Source organism: Mobula birostris, chromosome 31 (genome assembly GCF_030028105.1).
Source record: "Mobula birostris isolate sMobBir1 chromosome 31, sMobBir1.hap1, whole genome shotgun sequence".
In the NCBI taxonomy this organism is placed as follows: domain Eukaryota; kingdom Metazoa; phylum Chordata; class Chondrichthyes; order Myliobatiformes; family Myliobatidae; genus Mobula; species Mobula birostris.
In genome coordinates this window covers 31,733,753-31,748,932 of record NC_092400.1, presented here as the reverse complement: position 1 = coordinate 31,748,932, position 15,180 = coordinate 31,733,753, and the positions used below count along the sequence as shown (strand labels likewise).

The 15,180-nt window shown below is 40.2% G+C and overlaps 1 protein-coding gene across 11 annotated transcripts in view; it reads right to left on the bottom strand.

Moving 5' to 3' along the window:
- The window catches only part of LOC140190944 (probable E3 ubiquitin-protein ligase HECTD4), a 292,655-nt gene that overhangs the window by 68,640 nt on the left and 208,835 nt on the right, over window positions 1-15,180 (bottom strand). For all 11 annotated transcript variants that reach the window (XM_072247927.1, XM_072247930.1, XM_072247924.1 and 8 more), the window contains 2 exons: window positions 9,066-9,229; window positions 4,586-4,823 (listed from right to left, as the gene is read on the bottom strand). In XM_072247927.1, coding sequence (XP_072104028.1) covers window positions 4,586-4,823; window positions 9,066-9,229 — 402 coding nt within the window. The remainder of the gene's footprint in view (window positions 1-4,585; window positions 4,824-9,065; window positions 9,230-15,180) is intronic.

Sequence of the window (15,180 nt, the reverse complement as noted above, 5' to 3'; positions counted from 1 at the left end):
AAATCAAAAGCTGTGAATGAACCAGGAGATTTGTAATCTGCTGAGGGCTAGATCTGTGGCATTCAAGACCAGTGACCCAGATCTATACAAGTAGTCCAGGTGGGCCTATAGAAGGCCATCTTAAAAGTGAAAAAGCAATTCTTTTTGAGATTAGAATGGTATCAGATGCATGTCAGCTCCAGCAGGGTTTGTAGGCCATTACTTCCTACAAAGCAAAACCCAACATCATTAACAGCAGTGATGCTACACTCCCAGATGAGCTCAATGTCTTTTATACATGCTTTGAAAGGGAGAATAAAACTACATCTATGCAAATACCTGGAGCATCTGATGACCCTGTGATCTCTGTCTCAGAGGCCAATGTCAGAACATCTTTCAAGAGGGTGAACACTTGCAAGGCATCAGGATCTGATAATGTCCCTGGTAGGGCTCTGAAAACCTATGCCAACCAACTGGCGGAAGTGTTCAAGGACATCTTCAATCTCTCACTGTTGCATTTGGAGGTTCCCACCTGCTTCAAGAGGGTGATGATCATGCCAATGCCCAAGAAGAGCAGGGTGAGCTGCCTCAACAATTATCCCCCAGTGGCACGCAAATCTACTGTGATGAAGTGCTTTGATTGATTGGTCATGGCTAGAACCAACTCCTGCCTAAGGTCCTGCAATTTGCCTATTGCCACAATAGGTCTACAGCGGATGCAATTTCACTGGTCCTCCGCCTGGCCTTGGATCACCTGGACAATAGTAATACTTATGTCAGGCTGTTGTTTATTGACTACAAGTCGGCTTTCAACGCAATCATATCCTCAGTTCTAATTAAAAGGCTCCAAACCCTGGGCCTCTCCTCTGTACCTCCCTCTGCAACTGGAGTCTTAACTTCCTCACCAAGAGACCACAGTCTGAAAGGGAAATAACATTCCACCTTGCTGACAATGGACACTAGATGCACGATTAGCCCACTGCTTTCCTCTCCCTACACCCATGACTGTGCAGCTAGGCACAGCTCAAAAGCCATCTACAAATTTGCTGAAAACACAACTATTGCTGGCAGAATTTCAGATGGTGACAGGGAGGCATATAGGAGTGAGACAGATCAGCTAGTTGAGTGTTGTCACAGCAACAGCCCTGCATTCAACATCAGTAAGACCAAGGAATTGACTGCAGACTTCAGGAAGGGCAAGTCAAGGGACACGCACCAGCCATCATTGAGGGATCAGAAGTGCAAAGGGTTTCAAGTTCCTGGGTGCCAACATCTCTGAGGATCTATTCTGGGCCCAACATATTGAAGCAATTACAAAGGCAGTACAGTGGCTGTATTTCATTAGGAGTCTGAGGAGAACTGGTACATCATCAATGACATGTGTAAATTTCTATAGAGGTACTGTGGACAGCAATATGACTGGTTGCATCACCATCTGGTATGGAAGAGTCACTGCACAGGATTGGAAAAAACTGCATAAAGTTGTAAACTGATCCAGCTCCATGGGCACTGACCTCCCCAGCATCCAGGACACCTTCAAAAGGCGACGCCGCAAAAGGCAGCATCCACCATTAAGGACCTCATCATCCAAGACATGCCTGTTTCTCATTGCTCCCATCAAGGTGGTGGTACAGGAGCCTGAAGACACACTCAACATTTCAGAAACAGCTTCTTACCCTCTGCTAGATTTCTGAATGGACAATTAACCCATGAACTCTTCCTCAGTATTTTCCCTTTTCTTTTTGCACAACTTATTTACTTTTTAATATATACTTTTTATGGTAATTTATAGATTTTATTACTATGTACTGCTGCCAGAAAACAACAAATTTCACAGCATATGCCAGTGACATTAAACCCAATTGATTCTAATCTTCATTTTCATTGTAACATTCGAGATGATTGTTGATACCTTCAAATTCTTCGTGGCTCCTAACTTGAAGTAGTGAAATCGTTTTATTTTCACTCTCAGTCATTTCTTTGATCTCCAAGCCTGAAAGCTTGAAACCACAGTGAGCAAACCAATTCTGAATTGTCTTACCATTTCTATCTCGCCAACTATCAGTGATAAAAATTACTGCTTTTTGAACACAACTGCACACAACTGACACTACTTAAAAACTGTGTGCTCTTAGTGTGACGTAGTGTTTAATAGCCACACGACTGCACACGTCTGACGCTAGTTGGAAACTGTTTGGCAATAGCCTCAGGGGTCAATTTTTTCTAAATGCTGAAAGCAGAGTGGAAAGGGAAAAGGTGTGTGGAGGTTACATCTTATTGAAGGTTATGATGTTAGAAAACTCCACTTTACCTCTCAATTTTACCTTTCCTAACACCCCGCTCTCTGATTTTCAATCTCCTGTGCAGTTACTATTACATGAGAGAAGGTGCTCAAAAAACTGAAAGACCTAAAGGTACACAGGTCACCCAGACTAGAGGAACTGCATACCAGTTTCAAATCCAAGGCCAACATAACGCTAACCTCTTCTTCCTTCTCCTCCATTCCCATGTCTTTCTTCAGACGGCTGACACCTTCCCTCACCTTCAAATTATCCAATCTGTCAAATCTCTCCCTTTGTACTTTATATACATTCACTTTATATACATTCAAAGCTACATGCTAATGTAAAATTGACCATTTCAGTTTTTCCACTGCCTTCACTTATTCTAATGTATGACCCCTCTGAACATGAAGCACCCTTCTCAAAAAGGACCAACCCATAACGGCAAAAAACTTGCTGTCCAGATACACAGCTATTTTCACACAATCACCTCTACCTCACAGACACTCAACATCAGCATTCTGATACCTCCTCACAGCTCCCACTGAGCATGAAGCTACTCTTTCCCAGAAAGTTACTGATCTCATTCCCTCTGGTGAATCTGTCTCTACAGGCCTCTGTCCTCCAAGACCCACACAGTTCACCTGTAGTTTCTCCCACAAGCAAGACTGCTCTGGCAGACCTAATTCATTCAGAATGTCCATGTCCTGCACAACTTCTTTCTTCCTACCTGAATTCTTCTCTCTCAATTTGTCTAGCTTCTTCGCATATGTCTGTGATACTTCTGACATCTCTCACCATTATAAGAGCTTTGAGTTTCATGGTCAGAACCAAGAACACCCAATCCCTTCACACACCCGCACTGATTTGAAGGCCCTTTAATTCTCATTGGAACAGAAACTCAACAAGTACTCTCCAACTATTTTGCCTCATTCTCACTTACAACAGCTCATCACTTCCTCTAAAATTAAGGGGTTAATATGGGAACCGTTACATGTCCAGGTTAAGTCCATCTCTTTGTGGAACACGTGGAATAGTCCTTAAATTTCAGTTCCACTCAGGGCCATTCCCTCACCCCTTTTCCTGGTACATTGATGACTTCTTCCTTCCTGCTCTCAAAATTTTCACTAGCTTATGCAGGCATTTTCACATATGATTCTTCCTTGTCTCAACTTCACTGTCTCAGTTACGGGATAGATTAGCCACCAATATCCATTACAAGCTCATAGACTGCCACAGCTGTTGTAATCATACACCTGCCCACCTTGCTTCCTTAAAGCATTGTCACTCTGTGAGAATGTGCAACCTCAGTGTCACTGAAGGTGGCACTGGTGAATCTCAGCGACTTTTAGCTGGTGGTCAATGAAACAAGGAAAACAATGATGTACTTTGTCAGTAACTCTTTTTCTGGTAAAAACAATCATTACAAACAATAGCCTGTAACTTCCCTTTCAACTCGGAGGCAATTCAATGCAGCAGGACCAAGGTGACGTGACATAGCAGGCCCATCATTGAAAGTGAGGGAGACCAGAGGTTTGATCAATTAAGGTTGGGTACAGGCCAAATCGGGACGGTGGGGTCCAGGCCTCAGAGCATATCGAAGCCACTGAATCTGATGTTTGGACTGCCGGGTTGAATTGGAAAGGTTGGGTACAGGCTAAATCAAGGTAGCAGGATAAGCAACTGAACTCGATGCTCTGATGATGATTTAGGCGCTGGTCGAGATTGAAAAGGTCAAGGTTTCGGGGCCCAAGGTGAGTGATAGGCCAGTTCAGGGTACTGTTCTACTATGCACTGAACTAAGTGTGTGTGGCCGGACTCTCTTGTGGACTTCAGTTCAAACTCTATTTGCTTGAGTTTATTGTTTCAATGATTTGTTTTTTTTCCCCTGTGCACATTGGGTGTTTGATGGTCTTTTTTTTAAAAATGGGTTCTTTTGGGTTTGCTTTGTAACTGCCTGTTATGAGACAAATCTCAAGGTTATATAATGTATACATACTTTGATAATAAATGTACTTTGAACTAGCTCTATTATATCTGTCCTTTTAAAACTATGCTTCCAAGGTTCTTTCCTTTTCCTTAACAGAAACTACCCTACCACCATAACGGACAGGGAATTTACCAATCTGTTTAACTTCTCTTATTTCTGCTTTCTTTCGTCTCTTCCCAGTCACAGCACTTACAAGGTCCCTTGGACACAAGATCAAAAGCTTACCTGAGAGCTTGGTTATTATCTTTATGTAGAGTTGGGAATCATCTTTGCAAACAATCTACCAGCATAAGAAAAATAATAGAAACAAGAACATAACTAAAATATTACTCACGCTGTTGTGCTGCACCAGTTGCTGCAATTCGACAGGGTGGTCCATGGGACCCAGAATCTGACGCCACACTAGCACCAGCGTCGTTATCACTGTCTGAAGCCATGGCAAATGGCAAAGCTTCAAAGTTCGCACTAATTTCTTCTGCTAGATCAACACAAAGGTCAGCTGCATTCCGGTGAGCTTGGCCCTCTGCATAAGCAAAAGGACGACATCCAAAGTTTGCACGAACTTTAGTATTCTATTCAAAACAAGCAAAAAGGAACAATTATTAAACAGATTGAGATTCTGATCAGAATCAGAATATGGTTTACTATTACTGACAAATGTCCAGAAATTTGTTGTTTTGCAGAATATGATTAGAATAAAATGATGCATTATCTTTGAGGCTTGGTATTATCCTATTGGGCAAAACGTTGATTTTCCACAACAGAATCAGACTCACATTAAAAAATTTATCTCCTTTATTTTCAAATGTTATTGAATATTCAATTAGAAAAGCTAGGATTTCATGATGCTTAAAATCCTTTCAAGTCTATGTTATATTTGTAAGTTACCTTACGTTGTTAGAGAAGATATGCTGCAGTCACTGTGCATACAGGAACAGCTTGTATTCTGAACTTGCTTAAATGTAGTCCAGGTATCCAGTAGAGTTTTCTTGCACAACTTCAAAATTGTGTGATATGATTTTTTTAAATTTTAGTGCCTCATTCAAAAGACAATCTCCAATACTACAGCTTTCCAAGATAGAAGTTTTTAAAGTTCATTTTGCTGTCTTAAATAACAGTTTAATTTTTTTTATTCCTTATACACCAACCTTCCTCCAACAGGACCACAACCTTGGAGGCTTGTGTACCTCAAAGACCCGGAGAGCTATGTCGGCTGGGGTCAGGGCTTTATGCTTTGGCTCTCGGTAGAGTCACCTTGCTAAATACGTCAAAGAGTAGAGGCCAGACTAAGAGTGGCCCACTGGTCCTCCAGGTTCGGGGGTTCAGCTCAGGACTAACAACCCTGACTGGTAAAACAAAATTATTATGGAAACAGCAATGAAGAATCCTTCTACATCTGTGTGCGATGGTGTTCCTAAGTCTTCACCCGGGACTTGCATGACTGACAGCAGTGAAAATGGAGAGGAAGCTAGTGACATGATGAAGTAAGCCCTGAACACTGCCAGAAATATAGAACCTTCATTGCTGTCCTAAACACCAGTGGTGTAACAGGCAGTAAGTATACACCATCCTTAATGAAGAAAAGAATCTCATGGTGTTTCATGGGAGCTCTACCAAAACAGTGTGATATTAATTACACAGAATACAGGGAGTGAAGAAGGAAACTGAGAAGCAAGACCTCAAGGGTTGTAATTTTGGGATTGCTGTCTGTGTCATGTGACAGTGAGGATAGGAATAGAATGAGATGGCAGAAAAATGTGTAGCTGAAGAATTGGAGGAGGGGGCAGCGATTCAGATTTCTGAATCACTGGGACCTCCTCTGGGTCAGGTGTGACCTATACAAAAGGGACGGGTTGCACTTGAATCTGAGGGGGACCAACATCCTTGCGGGCAGATTTGCTAAAGCTGTTGAGAGTGGTTTAAACTAATATGGAATGGGAACCAATATGATAGAGCTGAGAATAAGCCAGCAGGTTTACAAGTAGATGATGGGTGTAATCTCTGGCTATCCATCCCATAGGATGATGATGGTTCCTTTCAGTCAGTTAGTGGGGTGATACCCCACTCCTCAGAAAGGAACAGCGTGCGCGTGAATGGATTTTAGGTGAGTAGGGGGTTGCACAGGTCCAGACACACCCTCTCGACATCCCCTCCCGGATCCAGTGGCATAGTGGGGTCCAAAACGGCTGGGGGAAGTTCTGTTGCAGTGAATGGCCAGACCAAGCTTCGATGCAAGGGATGCCCTTTCCGCGCTTCACAGCACGTGTTTGCTAGATGGCCGTTGACTCTACGAGAGGGTTCATCCGCCCTTTTGACAGGTCTTGTTTTTTGTTCTGCAGGGTGTCTAGCCACCCTCCTCACCAGGAAAGCTGGTGGGGGAGCCGGTTTAGTCGCCGACCACCCGACCATGCAAGAGGTAGTACTGGGTTACATGGCACCAGTAGCACTCAGACGAGTGACCTGACCTACAATATGAATGTAAGGAAGGACAAACCAATGATTGGGTACAAATGCAGACGGGGTAAATAGTGTAAATAGACTCTGTAAATAGTAAATACAGAGGCAAAATTCATAAAGGTGAAGAATGCAGGACAGAAGGTGCTGTATTTAAATGCGCGTAGTATTTGGAATAAGGTAGATGAACTCCTGATGCAATTAAGAGATTGGTCGCTATGACGCTGTGGGCATCACTGAGTTGTGACTGAAAGAAGGTCATAGTTGGCAGCAAAAGATATAATTTGTATCGAAAGGACAGGCAGGAAGGCATAGGCGGTGGTGTGGCTCTGTTGGTAAGAGATGGAATTACGTCTTTAGAAAGAGGTGACATAGGGTCAGAGAATGTCAAATCTTTGTGGATGAAGTCAAGAAACTGCAAAGGTAAAAAAAACATTATGGGAATCATATATAGGCCTCCAAATAGTAGCCAAGATGTGAGGTTGAGATTGCAAAGGGAGCTGGAAAGGGCATGTAATAAGGGTAATATCACAATTGTAATGGGGGAATTCAATATGCAAGGGGATTGGGAAAATAAGATTGGTGATGGATCGCAAGAGAGGGAATTTGTTGAATGCCTACGAGATGGCTATTTAGAGCAGCTTGTGCTTGAGCTTACTCAGGGAAAGGCTATGTTAAACCATGGCACTTGAGAACAAGACCCACAATAGAATAATTTTTAGATGCAGGGATTAGCAAGACTGCTGAACTGGTAAAGTGCAGATTTATTTGAGTTGGATGACAAAAGTCAGTTCTCTTGTACATACTATATAGTTATAAGCCTTTAGGTTTTCAAGCTTGCAACAAGTAACTTTGAAGTAAAGTTGGGTTTAAAGTATCTTTATACACAAAATATGAAACCTATTTACTTTTTGGGTGAGAAAATCAACACAATTAAAACTATTCAAGCTCAATGCTGGTTCATCAATTTCAATAGCACACAGATTACAGCCGTGTTGTTTAATTGTCAGCTAACTGCAGAAGAATTGCTTAATACAACATATCCATGCTATAAGAGCAAGCATACGTGGACAACTCAGTAATAAAGTCCGAACACCAATACCAGCAGTGCCCTGAGGTTCTTTTAGCCCTTCAGTAACACAGCATCAACTTCATGGTTGTTACATTGCCTCCCAGCTTTCTCATGTATCCAAAATTTCAGACCATTTCTTTGCTCAACTACAACTGCACAGATATTTCCTTCAATTGAACACTAGATAGATAGATAGATATACTTTATTGATCCCGAGGGAAACTGGTTTTCTTTACAGCTACACCAACCAAGAATAGAGCATAAATATAGCAATACAAAAACCACAAACAATCAAACAACAAAATGCAAACTATGCCAGATGGAAATAAGTCCAGGACCAGCCTGTTGGCTCAGGGTGTCTAACCCTCCACGGGAGGAGCTGCAAGTTCGATGACCACAGGCAGCAACAACCTCCTGTGACGCCTAGTGTTGTATCTTGGTGGAATATGGCCGGGGTCCAACAGCAAAAAGTTCAATATCCGGTCTACAAACACGTTCCTCGATCGTAATATGACCCGGATTGCACCATCTGTTGTTAACCAGAACAGTAAGCACCCAACACCTTCACGCTTACCGCTCTCAGTGTACTTCCGGTCAGCCAGAACTATCGAACTCACCAAAGCTATCATCACATTGCTTGTTGTGGCCAACAGATTTTTGTTCATTTGACAATGTATCTGTGTACCATATTGGAATGGTTTTGCTCTGTCAAAGGCAATACATAATTTGAAGATGCTGTTGTTGAGCTCGACACTATAACATAAATCTGAGCAACAATTTCAGGAAAAGCAAGGGCCTTGCTGAACAATATTGTATTATGTATTCATAGATCCTTGCGATACTCCTCAAATGCAAGACAGATGCTTTCTCTTTAGACTGCAGGAGAATTTATTACCAGCTTGGCAAGAAGCAGTCCACACATATCAAGGAAAGGCTACAAAGTTAACTTTCCAATTATTCACAGAGGATTACCTAAGCAAAATACACTACCTTTCAAAGCTCCTCAGTTGATAAACCAGGCTCAGACCCAGTGTAATGCTGCTTACAAAATGTTCAAGACGAGCTAGTTTTGCACTAAACTACTGTTCTACTATTCCCATGCTGTTATACCACCCCCCCCACCCCACCCCACCGCTGGAATCGAAACCTCCACAGAAACATGAGGGAGAGTAGTAAGATCACATGTTATGTTACTTTGGCAATATCAACAAAGGATTACCAAACCTCAAACTCACCAAATTAGTTACAAATGAACTGCTTAAAAGTAAGTGAAAAATGAAAGGATTACCTTTTTCTGAATGTGAACCACTGGCCACATTCCACCAGACACATCCTCGAGAAATGGGCTGAGTCGCTGACCACAGTAGGTGAAATATACTCTGCCTTTTGCTGGCTGACCAGGTGGTGGGGGAGTTCCGTCACTTCTCTCCCATCCAATACCCGCAACATCACCTAAATCAGGAGGAAAAGAAATAAAGGGCAAAAGAAAATATATTTATTCAAATGTGCTTCATAGTTTGTAAATTCCGTTGTAACAATGACAAGGCTAGTTAAACAGGCAAGGGACAACGTGATGGATCTGATTGCTTGTTGACGCCACCAGGGCTAATTGTTCATGTATTAGGGTAGGAAGAGGGACATGATTTCCACTCCAAGTTGCTCACTTGGGTGGCGGGGTGGAGATGCATCTCTACCAAAGGAGATGTAAAGCACTCCTTCCCTCCACTAGCCTGCAGGTCACCCTTGGGCAAGGTGTAGCAATTGCTTAGCACACCCTTCCTTCCCTGCCCCCCTCCCCCCCACCCCCGATCAGGGTCACATGAAGCCACGGTGCAGGTGGTGGATGGTTGTATGATCAGCTAGTACATATCACAAGTCCTGGTTATGCGACGACTGATGCCGGGCAGACAATCTCTGAAGAGTATTGAAATTGGGTCGAGTCACCTGTCTTGTATAGACACTGCCCCAGAAGAAGGCAATGGCAAACCATTTTTGTAGAAAAATTTGCCAAGACTCATGGTCATGGAAAAATCATGATTGCCGACGTCATATGGTTAGGCACATAATGAATGAACAAATTGCTCACATTCTTAAAGCTGCAAAATATTTATGAATTCCCAATAACTGAAAAAGTACTTCAACAGATTGTTGATGTCCCATAGACAAGACAGACTGAAGAAAAAGGATAGGAGGTCACAACATTGCTCAAAGGAACAAGTATACCTATAGGAAGGAATGATACATCATGTGCGCTGAACCAAGAACCAGAAAAAAAGCCAATCACACCGCTAAGAGTGAATCCTCAAACAATAAATGTGCACAGAAGAGCAAAATTGTAAGCAAATATTTGATGTGCTAATAATAGGACATTAATTGTAAGGGATGTCAGCTATTAATTGGAATAGAAATTTTATAAAAGGTACCAAGGGGTTAGAACAATTTAAACCTTTATACTATAGAAGGGTTGGAGAAGTTTTGAGAAGTAAAGCAGACAAGCAGAAAATACAGGAGAGAACTGGTTAGTGCAACTGAGAATAACGATACTTGAGACAAATGGGTGTAGTTTGAGAAACTTCTCTGATGTTTAGAAGAGTAAGGACATGATTGCATTGAACCATTTATGATTCTGAGGCATTTGAAAAAAGTAGATGATGGATTTTCCTTTGTGAGAATTGTGATGAAACTGGAATTAAGAGATACAGTATCAGGTTCAGGAGTCACAGAAAGGTGAAGTAAGGAATTTCTTTGTGTTGTGAATCTTTGGAATTTTTCACACCAGAAGGGAATGGATGCCAACATGTTAAGTATGTTAAGACTGAAATCAAGTTTTTGACTTAGGAGAAATCAGTTATGAAAACAGTCGGGAAAGTGGAGTGGAGACCAGGTTATATCAGCCATGATTTTACTTAATGGCAGAGCAGACGTTCAAGGAATTGTATGACCTGTTACTGTTCCTAGTTCTTGTCTGCTTTTGCTGAAATTCAGTTCCATTTTGCAAAACCATAAGTTCTCAATTGATATGTACATTTTTAATGTGAAAATAATTTGAAATAGTTATCACCAGATAAATTTGTGTCAGACAGTAAAACACACTCAAGTTTAAGGGTTCCCAACCTGGGGTCCACAGACCCCTTGGTTAATGGTAGGGGACCATGGCATTTAAAAAAAAGGTTGGGAAGGCACAAGAGATTCTGTATTTGCTGGAAATTTTGAACAACACACGAAAAATACTGGAGGAATACAGCAGGTCAGGCAGCATCTGTGGAGGGAAATCAGTAGCTGATGTTTTGGGCCAATACCCTCCATCAGGACTCAAAGGGGGCAGAAAACAGAATAGAACTGTGGGGGGAGGGGGAGGAACACAGCTGGCATGTGATAAGTGAGTCCAGGTGAGGGGGAATGGCAGGTGGAAGAGGAGATGAAGAGGAATGAGGTGATAAGCGGGAGAAGTAAAGGACTGAAGGAATCTGATAGGTAAGGGCAGTGGACCACAGAATAAAGGGAAGGAGATGGGAAACCATAAGAGATGATAGGCAGGTCAGGAGAACCGGGAAGGGAAGAGAAGAGGTGAGAGGGCAATAAGGAGGGAAAACATGGGGTGGGGGAATACGAAACAGAAGGGAATGGAAGTGTTTTCACACAGAGAGAAAGGATTCCCAAATCCAAAAATTCCCTAAAGGGATGGATAAAACAAAAAAGGAAATCTCTTTTTATTTACAAGTCCTTGTAATTGCTAGAAAATCCTGAAGTATAGTAAGTGTATGTGTAAAAGGAAGATTAAGGAGGCAAAGAAGAGGGGGGACGTCACGTGATGACGTGGGATTGAGACGTGTAAATCCAGCTCTCCCGCAACAAATCAGTAAAGTACCGTTTAAACAAAACAAAGTTAGTAAATATTTTCTGAAAACTATTTATAAACTTTGTAAGACTACTTTACGATATGCCTCCTAAACCGCAACAAAAGAAGTCTGCTGTTGCGAAGCACCCGCGAGACAGGAAGAAAAAAGTGCCTACTGCAACGATGGAGCCTCGGACTCAGGTTGGATCTCCTTCGGTAGAACAGGGAGCAATGGCGGTGGTAACGGCTTCTTCGAAGAAGACACCGGAAATGCGCATGCGCAAAGAAGAGCGCATGCGCAAATCGACACAACGCAAACTACAAGAACCGACAGCCACTGCAATTGAAAATGACTCAGAGTCAGAATTGGATTCTGCAGAGAACACAGATGAAGAAGAAGAGGAAGAATTGGAAGCGATTGGAAGTAAAGGAGATGATAGAGATATGAGAGAGGCTATATTGCAGTTAACAGCTGAATTAAGAAAAGTAAGAGAAGAGCTTAGAGATACGAAGATGTGCTATGATAAAGTTATGGCAAGACAGGACAAAATGGATAAGAAGCCTCAGAAGATGGAAAGAGCAATGGGGCATATGAATGATAGAGTGGAAAAAACAGAAAATGACCTGCTTGTCTGGAATTCGGAAAGAAACCGACTCTTGGAGAAAGTGGACATGTTGGAAAATTTTAGTAGACGTAATAATATTAAAATTGTTGGTCTTAAAGAAGGTACGGAGGGAGATAAACCAATAGAATTTTTTCAAAGATGGATCCCGGATGTTTTGCAAATGGAAGAGGAGGTTCGACCAATTGAAATTGAGCGAGCACATAGAGCTTTAAGACCAAAACCAAAAGATGACCAATATCCACGATCGATTTTAATAAAATTCTTAAGATTTCAAGACAAGGAAAGGATTCTACAGGCAGCTGCTCAAGCTGCCAAAGATAGAAAAGGGCCATTGAAAATGGCAGGGAACAAAGTTTTTTTCTACCCTGATATAAGTTATGAACTTTTGAAGAGAAGGAAGAAATTTAACCCAGTGAAAAAAACCCTATGGGATCATGGTTATCAATTTACATTGCGTTATCCTGCAACTTTGAAGATTTTTTTGTCTGGTGGAGAAAAAAGATTTTTTGATGACTACCAGAAAGCAGAGCAGTTTGTGCGAAATTCTCTGAATATTCACCAGATACAAGAACAAACCCAGGAGAGCGAGATAGATTGAAGATGAAGATTGGGTTAAAGAATGGACTTGTTGAATTTTTGAAGCTGGATGAATGTATAAATATATTATTAATTATATGAGGGGGGTAAGAAAGGTTAAAACTGGAGGAATATTAGTTGGGAATAGTAATACTAATTTTGTCTATATATATATATATATATATATATATATATATATATATATAATGTTTTTTTTGTTGCGGGGGAGCTGAAAGAAGCACTGATCGATTGCTACGCTAGTCATGTGTGCAAGCGTGGCTTTTGCCACGACCCGTAAAATGGAGGGGGGTAGTGTTGTGTATCCTTTCATTCACAACATTAGTGGGGGGGGGTATTTTGTTTTTTCTTTTTTTGTTTTTTTTCTATCTTTTTTCTTTCTGCCTGGAAGGTTGGGAGGAGACACATAGCAACATGGTGAAGTTTAAAGAGATTCCCCAAGGAACTATGAGAGTTGAGAAGATAAATAATGTTTTAGATTGGAGTAACTTTGTTAAGAATAATGACTAATTTATTGAATTTTTTGAGTTTTAATGTTAACGGGCTTAATGGACCAGTGAAAAGAAAAAGAATCTTAACACATATTAAAAAAATGAAGATAGATTTAGCTTTTTTACAGGAAACGCACCTAACAGAAACAGAACATCAGAAACTAAAGAGAGATTGGGTGGGTAGTGTTGTTGCGGCTTCATTTAATTCAAAAGCGAGGGGAGTAGCAATTTTGATCAATAAAACGTTACCAATTAGAATACAAAATGTAATAACTGATTCTGCGGGGAGATATGTGATTATACATTGTCAACTTTTTTCTGAACTATGGACTTTTATGAATATTTATGCACCAAACGAAAATGATGCAAAATTCATACAAGAAGCTTTTCTGAATTTGGCGGATGCGCATGAAAAGATATTAATTGGAGGAGATTTTAATTTTTGCTTAGACCCAGTCTTAGATAGATCAACCAAGGCTGTTATAAAATCGAAGGTAGTAAATTTAACTTTATCATTGATGAAGGATTTAAATCTGATTGATATATGGAGAAGAATCAATCCTAAAGAGACTATTCGTTCTACTCCCATAGACATAAAACTTTTTCAAGGATAGATTTGTTTCTATTATCAATGCATATTCAACACAGAGTGAAAAATATGGAATATAAAGCAAGAATATTATCAGATCATTCCCCTTTATTAATGACAATAATAATGGCTGATAAGGAAGAAGTGGCTTATAGATGGAGATTTAATTCAACATTATTAAAACATCAAGATTTCTGTGATTTTATGAAAAAACAGATTCAATTTTTTTTGTATACAAATTTTCATTCAGTGGATGATAAATTTATATTATGGGATGCGATGAAAGCATATCTTAGGGGCCAGATAATAAGTTATACGTCTAAAATTAAGAAAGAATATATGGCAGAACTAGATCAATTGGAAAAAGAGATTACAAAATTAGAAAAAGAATCTCAAAGATATATGTCAGAAGAAAAACGACAACAACTTGTCAATAAGAAGTTACAATACAATACGCTTCAGACATACAGAACGGAAAAAGCAATTATAAGAACTAAACAAAGATATTATGAGTTAGGTGAGAGAGCACATAAAATTCTTGCCTGGCAGTTGAAAACAGAACAAGCTTCCAAAACAATAAATGCAATTAGAACAAGGGCAAATAAAATATCTTATAAACCTCTTGAAATAAATGAAACCTTTAAAAATTTCTATTCTGAATTATATCAGTCAGAATCCCAAAATGATGTTAATGAGATAGAAAGGTTTTTATCACAAGTTTCTCTTCCAAAATTGAATTTGGAAGAACAGAAGGGATTAGATATGCCTTTTACATTAAAAGAAGTTGAAGAAGCTTTAGGATCACTCCAAAGTAATAAATCTCCAGGAGAAGATGGTTTTCCACCTGAATTTTATAAAAAATTTAAAGATTTATTATTTCCTCTTTTTATGGAACTAATACATCAAGCAGAAAAAATACATAAACTTCCAGAATCTTTTTCAACAGCAATTGTAATAGTATTGCCAAAAAAAGACAGAGATCCTATGAAACCAACATCATACAGGCCTATTTCTTTATTGAATACGGATTATAAAATAATAGCAAAAATTTTATCGAATAGATTATCTAAATATTTACCAAAATTAATACATATGGATCAAACAGGATTTATTAAAAATAGACAATTGGCAGATAATGTAACCCGGCTACTCAGTATAATTCATTTGGCACAAAAAAGGGATGAGAAGAGTATAGTAGTAGCTTTGGATGCAGAAAAAGCATTTGATAGATTAGAATGGGATTTTTTATTTAAAGTACTAGAAAA